The 18,618-nt window shown below is 38.5% G+C and overlaps 1 protein-coding gene across 1 annotated transcript in view; it reads right to left on the bottom strand.

The window, feature by feature from the left end:
• The window catches only part of LOC122805805 (epidermal growth factor receptor kinase substrate 8-like), a 293,418-nt gene that overhangs the window by 127,343 nt on the left and 147,457 nt on the right, over positions 1 to 18,618 (bottom strand). Inside the window, exon 5 of the mRNA XM_044076069.1 lies at positions 18,418 to 18,566. Coding sequence (XP_043932004.1) covers positions 18,418 to 18,566 — 149 coding nt within the window. The remainder of the gene's footprint in view (positions 1 to 18,417; positions 18,567 to 18,618) is intronic.

Raw genomic sequence — 18,618 nt, 5'->3', positions numbered from 1 at the left:
TGTTAGGGAATGCAGGAAAAGAAAGTGGTTTATAGAGTCAAATGCTTTTGTTAGATCAATAAAGATGGCTCCTGTTAAGTGCCCCCTGTCCCTATGTTTAAGTTGGTAAGCTGTTAGGGTGTAAAGAGCCATCATTGTGCTCCTGCCTGACCACACAGGAACATTGGAGACATTATGATATTTGGATATATATTAGCTTCTCAAATATTTTTCCTAAAGTGGGCAGGGCAGAGATGGGCCTGAAATCATTTGGAGATTTTAGGTTGGTAACTTTAACTTTTGGAATTGATATTTCTTTGGCTGTTCACCATTGAGGTGCCATAACATTGAGAGTGGCGCTTAAGTTGTAGATGTGTTTTATGGTTTGTGTGAGGTGCTATTTGCACATATGGATGAACCAGAGTGAAAGACATTAGTACCGGGGGGAGGGGGGTGGCATTGGTCAGGAGTTTATCTTCTTTTACTTTTATACTTGATGAGAGTGGTTTTAAAGTAGAATTGAGGTGGCATCATTGGGAGTCATTCTGTATTGTAAGTGAAGTTAAAGTTGGTGTTGCTACCCATTGCTTGCTGCCCCCTTTTCCTATCACAGAGTCCTGATATACAGCATGCATAAACCTACATGGCAGTTATTATTAATTTAATACATTTTATTGTCTTCTGTTTTAGTAGTCAGATTCAATCTTTTGCTTTAAAAAAACATTGGCAACTATATTAGCCCAAGATATCAACAAATTATTCAGCTTTTTCACAGCTATAGGACAATACTTCCTAGGGAACTCAGACTACAGCCACCATAGTTGAATGAATAAAATGACTACATTAGTATGCACAAACATGTACAAGCACAATACATTCTAATATTTTTATGCATGATACCATTAACTGGTATACACTGGTTGGGTCATCTATAACCATGGCTGTTCAAATATAAAAAATGGATACTTCTTTGCAGTGAATTTAAGAAGGAAATTATGGTATTATCTATACACAACAAATAACATAAATGCAATGTAGATAAACCAATGGAACTAGAAAAATCCAGTCATTGGATAACTATGGCTAGGTTATGTGTGAAGTACACTGAATCATACTATTGTGAAGCGTCATGCATTATTCTTATGTTTCTGCCCTTAACAGTCAATTTTGCATCTGTCATGTCATTGAAAACAATTGGGGGTTAATTGCAACTAATGAAGTAATGATTTCTAGCATGGGTAATAAGTTTAAGTTTTTGGGTAGAAATGCAATAAGTCATTTAACAAGTTTTTACAAACGTGCAAATACAAAAAGTAGCAGTATCTTTACTTGAATTTTTTGCACACAATTTAAGCTCATTAAGAAAAATAAAGAAGACTGTTTTACAAAAGGAAAGATAGATATTTCTCCAGAACATTTCACCTGTTCATCAAAAGGAATTCTATATACAGCAACATTTTGAAATTGTTTGGCATTCTACATAGGTAGGTGAATGAAAAAAAATGAACGAACATATATGTAGACATTGTTATGTTGTTATAAATGATACAGATAAAACATTTGCTAAGCAGCATTAAGATGCAGTGATTTTAACCACTTTTTATTTTATGTGGTGGATGAAATTTATATTCATATTTGGGATGAAGATGCAGTAAATATGTTAAATATAAAGGAATATTCTTTTTAAATACCTGTACATATCCTGGGATGAATGAATCCATTCATTTTAAATGTAAATTAATGGAAAGGACATTGAGGCATTACATAGTGGAATCATTCTTTAGGCCGCAGTGGTGCAGCGGTTAGAATTATTGCCTCACAGCAAGAGGTTCTCCGTTTTGATTCTCGGCTGGAGCGCCTTCTGTGTGGAGTCTGCATGCCCTCCCTGCAGTCTGAGTGATGTTAAAGACATGCAGGTAGGTGCATGCATGAATGGGTGTGCCTTTTTTGAAGGTTGGGTGTCAGGCTGGCACCTCGGCACTGTAAAAATCTACTGCCAATCATAAGCGGACCAGAGTTCCACTGTGGCGACCCCTAACCTGGAAAAGCTGAAAGACATTGCTAGTTGTTCCTTCTTTCCCACAGTATGAAGCAGCCTGCAGGAATAGGTGAACAAAAGGAATAGGTATGTATCAAAGATAATTCCATTTTTGTGGAACCGTCTTCTGCTCCACATAAAGCTAAACACTTCTCTTATTATATTCAAATATAACTTGGATGAATGGATGGGTAACCACAAATCCACCCCCAGTTTTGCACCATTATCCCTCATGAAAAGGGGAAACATGTAAATATCCCAAATTATCCTTGTTCTGCTTATCTCTGTGTTATCTGTACAGAAAATATAAGGACTAAAACAATCACGGGAGTGTTAAGGTTAGGCATCTTAAGATTTTCAATAACATAGTAAGTTCTTATGAATCTATGAAAGTGCTAACTATGAATTGTTGTGCTCTTCAATTTTTGAATAATAAAGGAGTTGACTTTTGGAAGTTTTTGCATTTTATTTTATTTATTTTATTTTATTTGAGTTACTGCTATTCCAGCTTTGGCATTATTGTTATTGGTTTTAAAATGAGAATTAGGTAATCACATTTAACATAGAAACACTAACCATATAAGACAGTGACCAAACCAAAATCTTGAGCAAACAGCATACTTGAATATGGGAAAGTGCTTCCCACACAGCCCATAATGAGTAATGGATTGTATAATCTTTAACAATCTGTAAAATCTTTAAAAGTAGCTCTCACAAAGGAAAGCACTGCCCTAATCATACAAGTGCGGGTATTGAAGAAATGACAGTCACAGAAAATAGTATAAAATCCCATACATCTTTAAAGTACACTCCAAGTGCATACTTTTATTTCTGAAATAAAGTATGCAAAATGTGCAACATATTAAAAAAAAATAAATTTGAAAATTAATTGTGTACTTTACATTAACTAGTCAGGCAACAGGTTCTTAGTCAGTGGGGTAGAACTGAAATGCTCAGAGAATGCCTGCAAAAACACAGAGGAAACATCTCCACATGGACAGTAACTAGATAGCAACACAGACCCCATGACCTTCACAGAACTAAAACACTTAAAATAGTTACTAGCACAGAAATGAAAATGCAAAATATCTAGTAGTCACAGAACTAAAACTTGTGATATTCATGGTGATTCATTTTTTTAACACTCTCACGCATATAGATTCTCAAGTCCTAGCTCATTAGTATGCTGTAGTTATTACACAATACTGCTGTAGTTAATTATCACACAATACTGCTGTAATTACCGCACAACACTGCTGTAGTTATCGCACAACACTGCTGTAATTATCACACAACACCGCTGTAGTTATTGCACAACACTACTGTAATTGCACAACACCGCTGTAATTATCACACAATACTGCTGTAGTTATCGCACAACACTGCTGTAGTTATTGCGCAACACTGCTGTAATTATCACACAACACTGCTGTACTTATCGCACAACAATGCTATAGTTATCGCACAACACACTGAGAGAAGAAAACTTGGTCTGCTTGCTGTAGTGACACTGAGGTGTTGTGCTGAGTGCACTTGCATTGTGCTGACTTTTCCTGGTTGATTATAGGTAACTGCTATGGCAGGACAGAAAATTATATTATTCTAATAAACAAAACCTTTGCCCAACTCAGCTGCACAGATAGAGTAGTTATTTCTAAGTTTTTATCCGATTTCTTATTCTATTAATGTATATAATGCTTATGCCACATAGTGTCACAGGTAGTCACTAGCATTGCAGTTCAGGAGACCATTAGGGAACCTAGTCCAAATTCCAAGTTACCCACAAAGCACAGTCTGGTTAAGTGATTTGCTTAAGGTTAAGCAGTAGGCAAATGAGAGCTGAAGGAATCAAACCTGTACCACAGGAAGTACAGCAGATAACCGTACCCTCTGCCAGACATAATAACACCCTTTTGTTAACCAGAAAGGCTCATTGGACATGCATTCCCTTTTCAGGAGTAAACCAGGAGCACTGTCTGATTTAGTGACTTGCTCAAGGTCAAATAGTAGCAAGTGAGGGAATCAAACCCTGTATCACAGGAATTACAGCTGCAGCTCACAGCCTTGACCTCTGTGCCATCTGCCTTAAAAAGTGAATAGCCTTTACAGCTGTTAAACACAAGTACATACAGATTCTGAATACACTCAGCAGCAAATTTAGAAATCCGAGTCTGGCAGAGAAAATACATCTACCAGAGGACTGGCTTGGACAGGAACAGGTAATTTCAGGCAAATACAAATATTACTCTATCTCATACTATTCCCACATTCTTGTAAAAATAGCTTTCTACGTAACATAACTGCTGGAGGTTTATAAATGTGTCATGTAATGGGTCCAGTAAACAGAGGGTTAAACATCCAGTTTCACTTATCCAGTATTCTAGTATCACTTCCCGCACACATATTCTTTGTATTAACCTTTTACTGGAGGTTTTAGTCTCTTCTCTCATCATACCTTGTGGCATTTAAAATTTTTGTGCTGGCATTTAACGTTATTTTGCATCTCTCTTCTGTCCCCCTCATCCGTATCAGTCATGGTGGTGTGCCACAGTTGCGCCAAATAAATAAAAAAGAAAATAGCAGACCTTATTTTAAGCAGATCTAGTATATACTCCTGAAGTGAAAGTACTTAAAATTGTTGATTTGGGGTTTTTAATTATCTCTTGCTCTCAATCAAGGAGTATTGTCAGTTATTGTTCTGCTTCAATCCAATTTAAGTGGCTAGCTCTTGGCAGCTCATGCGCTGTTTCTGGTAACACTACTAGTGTGATTATAACTATTACTGTTCTTAAGGTCTATTTAATGCATTTTATTGTTATACTACCTGCACGTTTTGTTACATTGTTACCTACTGTATAGTCAACTTGCCAACCAGTTCAGCATTTTCAAAACTTTGTTGTTTGTGAGGTCAACTTAACCATTTATTGCTGTTTAGTGTGCTTGTCTTAATGATAGGGGTAGGTTGTACAGTGATATCTGCTGTTTAACCAGTTTGTCAACAAACTGAGCGTCTTAGCACTGCTTTCACTTGAGTTTTGCTGTAAACTGACCTTTAGTGCTACATTTGTAATACTGTATAATTTACCTCATTATGAACAGTGCAACGTTTGCCTGAATAAGTAGTGTTTTACTTAACTGTATCTGCCTTTAACTACATATTGCACACATATGAGCTGGTTACATGCTATGTTATACTGCTTGCATGATTGAGAATCCTATTAGATGACTACATCATTGTAATAATTGTTTTATTCATCTTGTTTTGCATCTATTACTGTTTTTGTACATACCTCTCAGTTAACTCTGCCAACTCCTACTCTTACAATTCTTTTCTCTGCTCTCTAAAGTTCTCTAATTAATCTCCACTCTCACATAACCTCCTCTCACTCTTCCCTTTCTAGGCTATATCCCCTAGCCATTTCAGCAGTAAGAATCACACCTCTGCCAGGCTTGAAGTTTAACAGGTCATTTCAGCTCAAGCAAAACGGTGCTGCAAAAAAGTTAAGGAAATTAATGTATGTTAAGACCTGTATATTAGCTGCATTTATCTCTGCGGTAACAGCTGCAGGCACACCACTGAACCATAACTTTTGCTTTTTTTTCTACCCCTCTACAACTCCAAACAGTTTCCTCTTTCTTACTGTTGCAGTCCACCTTTTCCTATATTCCCATGCACCATATCACTTCTGTGACATTTTCTTTCCGGTGATAATTTAAAGGATAGCCGTAAAGTCTTTCTGCCTATACCTACAGATGAATTGGAGACTGACTGTTTTTTTTACAATTTACTGCTACCACAATCAATCCAAGAATCTTTAGTCCCTGATATCTGGAAAACATTCTATACCATACCTCTACCCAAAGGAGGAAACTCCACTGACCCTTTCAACTTCAGGTCCATAGCCATTCTGTCCCCACTTTCTAAAATCCTCAAAAATGCATATACACACAGCTTCTCAATATCTTATTCAAGAAAACCTTCTGGCAACAACCCAACATGGGTTTTAGCCCAACCATAGTACTGCTACTGCCCTTATAGCTTTCTCACATACTGTAGTTGAAGCAACAGACAACAAACTTGTGTCTTGCCTGTTCTACGAGCTCTCAAAAGCCTTTGACACTGCCTCTCACTGTAAGAGTCTAACAAAATTAGCTGACCTGAATCTCTCCATTCACACTCTTGAATGGCTCTCCAGCTGCCTTACCAACAGGCTGCAGTCTGTCAGATGGCAAACCTCCTTCTTCCCTCTCCTACCTATCTAAACAGGTGTCCTCCAAGGCTCCATTCTTGGACCGCTACTATTCAAAATATCTACTAACAACCTTTATACATCTTGCTATGACTCCTGTCTAATTAAATATCCAGATGACTCCACATTAATCACGTCTTCTGACAATCTCTCTCTCAACTTCACACAATTACCCAAAACTCATTACAAAAACAAACCTCATCTTTTCCTTCCAGAATCTCTTTATGATCAGAAATCTACCTTTACTATCTCATCACTTATTAACACAATCAATAAAGAAGAATCCCACACAAAGCTCCTTGGTACTATAATAGATGATTTCTAAGCTAGTTCCATAGTTCAGAATAAATTTTTCCCAGACAGCAACACAGCTCTATTACAACTATAACTGTTCAGCAGGAACTGCCATGTTTTTTTCATGCAATGCCAAAAAGAAACAACTCAAGCTTTGTACTATACTACCAACTCTTATCTAAGTTTATATAAGTTCTGATACATACTAAGTTTTATATGTCTATGTATTCTTTTATAATTTTTTAAAAATTTTTCCAATTTTTTTGTCAAGTGTCTGTATTTTTATTTGACTGTATTAATTGTGGAGCTTTACTCCCCAGGCCTTCACTAAAAATGGGTTTCTGACCCAGTGGACTTTCCCGGTCAACAAATGTCAATAAATAAATAATAATAAATAAATAAGATCAATTAAAATTCGTCCTTCACGTTCATCAATGTATCAAAAAACACACCAAAAACTGTGTCTGCTTTACAGGAACAGATAATTCCTCACTACAGACTTCAAAATTTCTCTAGCACAGGCATACCTTCTTCCCAGCCTACTTTATGTCTCTCCTATCCTAACAAACGTACAATCCACTTTAATCTCCAAGCTTGAACAAACTTATAACAAAATTGCAAGATTTGCCTCAAACCAGCCCTACACCTCTCACCACTGCCTTTCACTAAAGAAACTACAGTGGCTAAAATTTCCCCAACTCCTTCTATCACAACTTCACATAATGCACTCAATCCTCCACAAACCCACTACCCACCCTGCCCTTTCTTCTCTAGTATCCTACTACACTCCAAATCATTCAATCCATAGCTCTGACCAACACCTCCTGGATAACTAAAAGCCCAATAAAACCATCAACAAAATGCTCTATAAATGCTCAGTATTTCAAGCTTGGAACAAACTCCTTCTCAGTTTAAAAAGTATTACCCATACAAATAGCTTCAAAAAAGAACTAAAAGACACCCTCTCAAACTCATGGATCTCTTCTTGCCAGGATCCTACATACCCCCCCCCCCACACTGTCTATATAATGCTTTTAGAACTCTAACTCCCTAGATTGTTCCACTGTTCTCTATCTCTGCCTCACTCAACTAAGTGGTGTATCATCATATGTTTTCATTTATGCTTTAATGTATATTTCAGTCTATGTAAAAACGTATGCCTCATTTTATGTTTCTATGCCTGTTTTAAACTTATGTATCAACCTATGTCTCAAGTCATGTTTCGATGTATGTTTCAAGCTGTATATATTTTAAATTGTTTCTTCCATAATGTTTGTAATATGCTGGAGCTTTTCTTCTCAGGTCTGCACTGAAAATGGGCTCAGGCCCAAGATAGACCATCCCAGTTAACAAACGTCAAACAAACAAACAAATAAATAAATAAATAAGTGTATGGCGCAACACACTTTTTTTAAAGATGTTTTTTGTAGCCAGCAGGTCAGTAGCAAGAAATATACTTTCAGCAGAACAGTCCAAAAAACATAGGAATGCCTTAAGCCTCAGTTGCTTAGACATGCTTTCTGCTCTGTCTGTTTCCATCCAAGGTCAGCCTGAATGCTGTCTGTGTAGAAATATTTATTTTAACCCAGCCAAGCAAAAACATAAGCTGATCATATAGTGAGATGGAGTAGACCTAAACATGAACGCACAACAGAGATGTGAAGGATAACGTGCCCTATGGCACAAACAAAATAAATCCTTACAGAGAGCTTTTGATCACATTACAAGCCTGCATAATTATCCAGCCACAACTGAATGGAATAAAACTACGGGTATGACACAGATGTTTCTGTTTCAGTGTTTATACATGTGCTTGCCCTTTCCACACTATGGTTGTGACCTTTCTGTTTCAGTGTTTATACACGTTTGCCCTTTCCACACTATGGTTGTGAGCTTTCTGTTTCAGTGTTTATACACGTTTGCCCTTCCACACTATGGTTGTGACCTTTCTGTTTCAGTGTTTATACACGTTTGCCCTTTCCACACTATGGTTGTGACATTGCTGTTTCAGTGTTTATAAAGTTTGCCCTTTCCACACAATGTTGTGACCTTTCTGTTTCAGTGTTTATACACATTTGCCCTTTCCACACTATGGTTGTGACCTTTCTGTTTCAGTATTTATACACATTTGCCCTTTCCACATTATGGTTGTGACCGTTCTGTTTCAGTGTTTATACGTTTGCCCTTTCCACACTATGGTTGTGACCTTTCTGTTTCAGTGTTTATACACGTTTGCCCTTTCCACACTATGGTTGTGACCTTTCTGTCTCAGTGTTTATACACGTTTGCCCTTTCCACACAATGGTTGTGACCTTTCTGTTTCAGTGTTTATACACGTTTGCCCTTTCCACACTATGGTTGTGACCTTTCTGTTTCAGTGTTTATACACGTTTGCCCTTTCCACACTATGGTTGTGACCTTTCTGTTTCAGTGTTTATACACGTTTGCCCTTTCCACACTATGGTTGTGACCTTTCTGTTTCAGTGTTTATACACGTTTGCCCTTTCCACACTATGGTTGTGACCTTTCTGTCTCAGTGTTTATACACGTTTGCCCTTTCCACACTATGGTTGTGACCTTTCTGTTTTAGTATTTATACATGTTTTCCCTTTCCACACTATGGTTGTGAGCATGCTGAAATGCCTTTCCTTTTTCCTTTTGTTATAAACTGTTGTCTGTCCTAAATTTTCTGAAGACCTATTGAAAAATTGTGAGACACTTGTAGACAATTATGTATAACACCAATCAACACATCTATGCTAAAAAAAAGCATATTTTCTGCAGCACTAAATGCTCTATTGCCCCCCCAGTAATGTATAGTTTTTAACCATTGCAAAAGCATGATGCAAAAAAAATCATAAGCAGTAATGCACAACACACTCTGAAATGTCACACTAAACAGCATCAACAATGCAGAAATGTAAGTAGTGTCTTGTGATCTAGTGAGTACCACACTATGGAATACAACAAGGTTACAAGAATGATTCATCACATCATCAGCAAATGCTAAAAAATATAAATTTTGATATAATTATTTTTTGAATAAATAATGTCATGTTAAATAAACTTTATTCTACTTATCATCATGTTCCAGTATTGCAACTATACTATATACACCTGTTAAACTGATAAGCTGAGATAGCTACATGTGCCTTTCCCCTCTCCTGTATTCCTGGTCATGGGTCTGGTGATTTTGTCATATTGCCAGTAATGATGATTCTGCAAGATGATGACGTGATGGCTTGTGAGATGCAAATACTAATAAATCATAAGATAAAGGGGTCACTAGGAATGTGGTAGCACTATGTTATTTTAAGTTTAAATTCATGTTTTTTCTATCAAGTATTCAACAGTTGAGAGGCATGTTTCAAGTATTCGACAGTTGAGAGGCATGTTTCAGGCATTCCAAATCACAAGTCTGATACTCCACCATGAATAGCTAACCTTTTTGGCCCCCTTGACTGAAACACCAGAAAATATTTACATACCATCAGCTATGCCCTTTCAGAGGACTCCCACGTGTGGCCCTCTGCTCCTATGCTAGGTGAGTTGCCTTGGTGCCTGCATATGCAATCATGTTGCTGACTGGTCTCTGAATCTGCTTGTCGGTTCTGTTTTGATCACTGACTATACTGATTTGCTCTGATCCCAACAGCCACTATTGCTAAAGGTCCATTCTGATTTTACATTGAAGATCATTCGCTGACCATGCACAAAGAGAACTTGTAGCAGGATAACTCTCTCTGCCTGGGAAGATTTCCGTTTTCTCTTGGAGTAAGCCATGACTACCCGAAATTTCAAAGAAATACAGGCATAATCTCAGAGCATGTCAGACATGGTATATCCATACTACAGTAACACATGGATATATATGCCCAGTGCTTCATGTCTCACATGATCTGGCACAATCTTCCTTTGTGGCTGCCATGCATACAGTGGCAGTCAGTATGGTATGGTTCTAGGTATTGCTCTGATACAATACATGATGCCACACTATCCTGCCAAGGAATCCATGCAGAGACTCAGAATATCTGGAGCAGGATATACTGCATATTCTGTGTGTCTTTGGGGCATAATAACAGACATACTGCCTCTTCGTAAACTGGGGGCAAGTAAAAGTTTTGTTAAGATGCATTGTGTTCATGTTCATGGACTGCGCAAGTACAACAGGTCCAGCAGTGCAGTTGCCTACCAGTGTATGACAACCACCCTGGTAATGATATACCCCATGAATGCCAGCCATCTAATATCTACCTCTACAACATACACAACTGTTATATGACCCCTGACATTAGAGTGTGTGCAGCCCATGAGGAGGCTAAGGCCAACACCAGGACATCCCTGAGGATGTTGGTGCAACACCCTGGCATTATACACATACAGCTTCCAACATGGCTATATGTGGTGCTCCCACCGCCCTCACGATCTCAATCCAGACATAGAGCACCTTAGTACAGGTGTAATAAAAAGAAGTTCTTACATGCTACAAAAGTTCTGTGATCATACCCTCCTCCAGCAGTCCTTGAAGCAGATAAGACAATTGTGTTTACTGCAGTCTGCTATGGAGTGGCACCAGGCCATCAAACTATGTAAATGGTAGTTTCAGTCCCTATTCCTTCTCCACTTAAAAAACATGCACAGTCTTTGCCACAGTCACAGTCCATCAAAGCATGTGATTCTATAACATATATGGATGCACCATTCATGTGGTCACATCATGGGGGCTTGTGGACTAAAAAGTAGTGATGTCCCTTGGAGATGGAGGTTGCAAGTTCCTCCTCCCCATAGTGGAAAAAGTATACTAAAGTGTGACTGTCTCCTCAGCAGACAAACCTGTGTGACTCAAAACTCTCACTAAAGGGTAATGACCACTTGACAGCTGTAACCCTCCCTCACAGAACACCACAGTACATAGGGAAGCATATGCCAGTTAAATAGAATGAAACAGAACAGTTCATGTGGCATGGATATAAATAGTGAGTAGTACATGCACACACACACACACACACACACACACACACACACACACACACACACACACATATGCTCCTTAGCCTAAACCTGGACCTAAGTTCCTCAGGGACTACAATATGCATCAAACTACTGCATAGCATTAACCTGCTAGTGTTTTACTATGTGAGAAACCCCTGCCGATATTCATAGTACCCTAGACAAATATTCCCCAGTTGTCAACTACATCCAGTAAGTCAACGTCCTCACCCTCAACATGGTTTTGTCTTTTCAGTACTCTCTAATACCTCCACAGGTTTTGTCTTTTCAGTACTTTGTAATCACTCCATAGGTTTTGTCTTTTCAGTACTTTGTAATCACTAGATAGGTTTGGGCTTTTCAGTACTCTCTAATCACTCCATAGGTTTTGTCTTTTCAGTACTTTCTAATCACTACATAGGTTTGGGCTTTTCAGTACTCTCTAATACCTCTATAGGTTTGGGCTTTTCAGTACTTTCTAATCACTACATAGGGTTGGGCTTTTCAGTGCTCTCTAATACCTCCACAGGTTTGGGCTTTTCAGTACTCTCTAATACATCCATAGGTTTGGGCTTTTCAGTACTCTTTAATACCTCCATAGCTTTGCGCTTTTCAGTACTCTCTAATACCTCCATAGGTTTGGGCTTTTCCGTACTCTCTAATCACTCCATAGGTTGTTTTCTTACAAATTTAAGTAGTGTGATGAGCAGACACGTGGCTGCAGCAGTTTTCATTGTGCAATTTGGAGGGTATTAGTGAGGTCATTATGCTAATGAGACCATTTAGAGCAAATGTCTCTGAATTGCACAGTGTACACATGGCCAAGGTTATGCAATGACACACTTTCTATATTGTGCACTTACAGGAGAACCTGCAAAGCTCAGTGCTCATGTTTGGGTGGGTCAATGACCCCAGATGGATAATGAGAAAATGTATTGTAATATTATGGGCTGTAGAGGAACTAAAGTATAGCAATGGCAACATATATATGTACTATTTGTTGCTGTTGCACTCCTTACATGCCATAGTTCACACCCTATCACTAGCCTGACATGCCATGCATATACATGTCACACTACAATGGCACTACAAGATGTCACACAAACTGAGTTCTCACTGTTGTATGACACATGTCAACAGCAGCAACATGGGTGGAGAGTGAGAGAAAGAGAGAAGGAGAGAGAGAGACTACATACATCTTAACTTTTTTCAGCTGCAACAGGCAGTCTATTAGCACACATTGTCTAAGCAGTAAGAAGTAAGAAACTCTGGTGCCTGGCATTATAGACTGAATGTGATCTTCAATGATTTATCAGCAAAGCAAACATTCTATGAGGGACAGAGCAATCAAGGACACTCTACAAAATCAGACACAGTTAAGAGGTGAGCTGCTATACCTTGCATTGTATAATTTTTTTTCATTCATTTGATCATAGTGAGGCATCTGAGATGCATTTAGTCAACAAAGTGATTGTAACTGCTGTGTGTGTGTGTGTGTGTGCGCGTGTGCATATGCATGCGTGTGCGTGTGTGTGTGTGTGTGTGTGTGTGTGTGTGTGTGTGTGTGTGTGTGTGTGTGTGTGTGTGTGTGTGTGTGCATGTGCTCACTAAATACTTGCATAACTTATATATTTTGGATACAAAGTACTTCTTCCAACAACAATTACATAACTACATCAAGTATGAATCATTAGGCAGAGGAGCTATTTTCATTAAAAAACATCTATCTCTAAAGTATATGGTAGTGAAAATACAAGGCAATTTAACAGGCCATTTTCTAAGCAGAGTAATACCATCCATGGTGGATGTTATCAATGAAATAATACCATATCAATGAGTGTAAGGCCCTCCAACTACAGCATCAGTCCTCACAAGAGTCCTAGGCAGGCATTAATTCCCTGATAATGCCTACCTTTTAAAACATTATTGTATGCATAGCCAACAGCATTTAGTTAACTGTGGAAAACACAAAGTTCCTCATGTACTAATTAGTGTTGTCTTCATTTTCTGAATAAAACATAAATAACCATGTATCTACTCTGGAACTACAAGACCCCTATTATGCCAGATCCTGTTAAAATGGAGACTGTTCCATCAGCAGTAGAAGGCAACATCTGTCTATAGTAAGCGTAATTCAGTCAAATAGGTTACAGCTCTCACTGTAGGCCAAAAATCAGGCTAAATGGGCCAATGGCACATACCTTGCTAAAAGTAACCAACACACTGTGAAATTCAGGTAATATATTGCATTGAACACATCTGATAAATTTAAATCACATATCATGGCACATTCCCAAAAGCTGGAAGCAAAGTTCAGGGACAAAGGAACAGATCTATATAAATGTACATGTGGCGAGGGTCTCATGTCCCTGAAGCATACTCACAGATCTTTGGCTAAGAAGAATCCTTCACACCACTGCTTTTGTTCTTTTTCCTTGTTCTATAACTGCAAGGGACAATGCTCAGGAGATTTCCTTTTTACTACATATTTCAAAAATCAAAACAGCTGAATGGCATTATCCTAAAGATGCAGAGATAAGCACTCATGCTGTGGTGACACTTCCTTTCTGTGTCACAGGAGAGAGTAACCCCAATCTTAACGTGCATATAAATGCCATGATTTTTTTGTTCACCTTTCTTCATCTGGACAGCCAACCCAGTGCCCCACATCCATAACTGCGGTCTAGTGGCTAATCCATTTCATCCTCAATCTACCACCAATTTATTGCTGAGGCCAGCTTGGATCTTAAGGGCATCAAGGGGAGAGATAGTACTGCCATTCATTTGGTGAGGTAGTTTACATATGACCTACCCATTTCCCCCACCCCTTTCAGTGTTGTAATGTTTGAGGGCAGGAGTGCAATAGGGGCCATTGTGGCATATCACCTTGCCTCTGCAGCAGCTCAGCTATGACCACCCTCTGACTCCTCACTGTACTGTGTCCCCTTACATGCAATGTCTATGGCCTCCACAGGGATTTACACAGGAGACGCCCAAGTCAATGTCCCCAACCTCCAGGATAGAAATGTCCATCCCTCCTGCCCTCTCCATCAGTCACTTGTGTTACCAGGGCCATAGTCAGGGCTTTATCCCTCTATGATACTGGTGTGGCCCTGAAAATATCATATATGTCCATTTCAAATATCATAGATCTCAGAATGAAGTCTTGTTATGAAGACAAGCCACCAATTATTCAAGTGACAAAAGAATCCAACACAGGAAACAACCTCCAAGTAATATTTAAGGACCAAGCAGAAATTCAGCTGGTCATTCTCCTGGACCCCTATATCAGAATGTTCTGAAGTAGCAAAATGATACAATATATCCAGTGTACTCTGCACACCTGGAAATAAAAAGATAAAGTCAATAAAGGTACACTGGGAATTTCTTTTGCATTTGAAACTTTGAGAACTATGTATCATCACAAATACAGAAGGAAGTTTAATCATCTTCATAACATATTTAGCAAAATGGCTGTAACAGCAGTAACATTTCCATATGAACATAGTGGGAAAATTACCATATAGATAGGGTCATATGTGTTCCATAAAACTAACTCCACCTTTCTACATCTGACTTCATGGATACCCAGAACATCAAAAATACCTGCAAACCTCCTAACCTACTTAGATAAAATTCTAGTCCAAGAGCACTCACTCAGGAAAAGAATACAATCACCCTTACCATGTGACCATGGCTCAGTGACCTACAACAATGATCAGATCAATGTATGTTCTTTAAAATCTATATTCTTTGGTCTGGTACATTAATACTATCACACTCTAGGCCCATTAGGCATGGAAAAGGTCCAAATAGTATTGCCATACCCTGGCGCCGTTCACATTGATAGCTCCCATAACCCATTTATTTTGGGAGATGTACGACCATCTGCCTCAGCTCAGCCTGTACAATGGCATCAACCAATGTAGCACTTCTCTTTAACAGATTGTTCCTGGACACTGTCCTGATAATTTAGTGAGACCAAGGTTTCAGTGGAAAGGCTCACATTGGAAAGAACAGTGAAACAATTTCTAAAACTGATATCTTATTATCTGTATATTCTAGTACAGCAATGTGGCTTACAACAGACAGGATGAACAGTCTGGTCCAATGGTGCATGGACCTGCAATGTAACCACCTGATGGTCCCTGGTGTCAGTCTCAGCAGCAGCCCTTTGATCATTGGCAAAAAGAAAAGATAAGGTGGGGCAGTAGTAGTGCCTCAGCAGGACAGATAAGAGAAGACTTCACATGAGCTGCTCAGCCACAGTGGATACACTGCAGTAAATCACATGCACAAGTTAAATGCCCTATTACCCAGATTTATGACACCACTTGGGTTGGGCAGTGTAAAAAATGCCTCTCTATGAGGAACAAGAAAGAGCATATTTGGCCAGTTTCATACAGTTGCATCAGTGTTATACGAATATACATGGACTTTCTATGATCCTCTCTATATAACCAGACTGACTCTCAATTTACTGAGATCCCCAGTATCACACAGCAGGAGTCCAATCTTACTTTTATATCAATGTATGAAACTGAATTAGTACAGAACAGTATGACGAGTGCAAATTTGCAGAGTTGACAAATAAAATGAAAGTCCTGCCACAGTGAAGAATTCTTGACTCCATAGCAGGATGTCTGGAAATTATTCAACAAAATGACAAACAAACTAATGTCATATATGAACTTTCCTGCTATAGGTCTCAAAATGAGGACATCTTGTGCTGAAAAGTGCATAGAGAATGACAGTTAGGACTTTCATATAGTGCATCTATGCATAGCAAGGGGCTCTATCATCATATAGTGCAGATAACTAACACTGCACAGGTGTTAGCTGTAAAAGGATTAATTTAGAAAGAGCAGTCTCTCTCAGTTACTGTTCCTAGGTTCCAGCCATAATGCATCTCCAATCTATAGGCTGCAGTAGCATTTCACTTCTGTTTTCTGGTGCACAAACAGTGACAGGGGTAGACTCAGCCATCACTGATAACAGTTTGACTCATCAGCCAACTCACTTGGCAAGACAAATCTCTCAGATATGCATCAAATGAAATTTACATCACAGTTTAATGTGAACCATGAAAGATAATCTTGTTCACATCCTCAGTTGTAGCACAGCAGTCTCATATCTGCATCTGACAAAAGTACAGTAAATTTTCCCATCTGTATAAATATCTCCTTGTGCATTCCCTGAAATCAGGCCATAGGCCTAATAGAACTAACCCAGTCATCAAAATAAATAATAAAGAGCATTTCAGAAAGCAGAAAGTGAGAAAAAAATTTGTCAAATAAGAAAAAATTTCAAACAGACTCATTTAAATTTGCATAGCAAAAAAATGTATCTTGAAATATCTAATTCCAACATCTTAGCTGCTGGTTGAATTTACGGGACTGCATCCCACAAAGATTTTACATATATAATCAAACTTCTATAGGGTTTGGGTTGATACTGTCTAGCGGAAGTATATTGTCTGGACCATATGTAATTGTAGAACTGCAAAACTAAGAACACAGTTTAAGTAAAGTAGAAAAATGTCTTCAACTTTACTTCAAAATTAACATTTTATTTTGTGTTTATTTGAATGTATTTATCAAAATAGGCTGCGGATATTAATGAACCATCTTATTTCATACACTGCCTGTGTACAAATAACCCGGGTACAACTAAAAGCAAAGTTAGGAAGGAGCAACAAACATGCATAAGAATCCAAAGTTACTGTTGTGCAGTGTGATTAAATTTAAATTTTTGAAATGGGTAAGAAGTGCAGAAAATAGTAAGATAAGTTAGGGTAATAAAGAAGGAGATGTCGATTGTGTATGACAAAGCAAGAGACGCTAGTGAAAAGTTGTGTTATCATCTACTGGTAATGGTTTAGGGTTCTAAGTAAAAGTGAAAATTAATCTGTGAGGGAGATTTAAGTTGGGTGGTTAGTGTATTTGCACAGTGCTGATTTGTTATGGTAGTATTTATGAGCTCATCTTAATTCTGTATAAGTAGTGTGATTTATGGTGTTGAGGTGGAATGGATTCCCAGAATCTGGATGTCAGTGCAGACAACATATGGTCAGTCATGTATAACTTAGTGAAGGGAGTCTGAGGAGTGGTTGTAATGGAAAAAGTAGATCATAGATGGCAATGAGATTTATTCCAGTGGAGAGTTTGACTAGAGAGTGAAAAGGATTCCTGCATAACTAGTTTAAAATATTATTTCATTCATTTGATTGCCTGCTTAATCCAATTGGAGATGCCAAAGAGCCAGAGCTTAACCTGGCAGTCAGTAGACACAAGATAGAGAAACTAATCATGGATGGGATGCCAGCCTGTCACAGGATGCACTGGTATACAGTGCCTTGGACAGTTTGGAAGACCACCAGCTCACCTACAGCACATCATTGGGATGTAGGAGGAAACTGAAAGCCCTCAGTGAAAACTCAAGTGAGCACAGAGATGATGTACAGAGACTTCACACAAAAGGCATAGATTCAAACTGCATAATCAAGTGCTATGAAACAGCAGTACTAACATTAAGCGTTGTCACTCTGCTGTGTCATTAAAATATCTGATTCGCTTTAATAGCAATACTCTGTTAGGGTATGGGCTGTGCTGGGATTCACTCATCTCCGACATGTGCATTTTGTAACACAGCTAAGAATAGTGCAACTTGTACATGGAATAAATTATATAGTGATCACTGAGAAGTGATAAATGTGCATGGAGTGTGCTTTGAATGACAAGCATGGGATGTGAGTCGAATGTAATCCTAGTCCTCAGTCTCCCGCTTCCTAGCTTAGAAATCTTGCTTAATTCAGGTTAGTGTTCAGTGCAGCTGCACTTAGTTCTAGCATTTCATAGCCAGTCTCACCTTGGTGTGCTCCAAGCTCTTCCCAGTGACGTCCAGATGTTGACCTCTTCTTTTGTTAGGGAGGAAGACAGCAGTTGAAGACCAGATTTTGTTAACAGAGGACTAACAATACCCATTGCCAGGTCTTGTGATGGACAATGCTGGATGATCTGGGACACACAGAAAAGCAAACGAGGAATATTTAGTAAATTTTGTTTCACT

Source organism: Protopterus annectens, chromosome 7.part0 (assembly GCF_019279795.1).
Source record: "Protopterus annectens isolate FY-2018-M chromosome 7.part0, PAN1.0, whole genome shotgun sequence".
In the NCBI taxonomy this organism is placed as follows: domain Eukaryota; kingdom Metazoa; phylum Chordata; order Ceratodontiformes; family Protopteridae; genus Protopterus; species Protopterus annectens.
The sequence above is the reverse complement of the archived record's forward strand: the minus strand, read 5'-3'. Positions and strand labels throughout refer to the sequence as shown.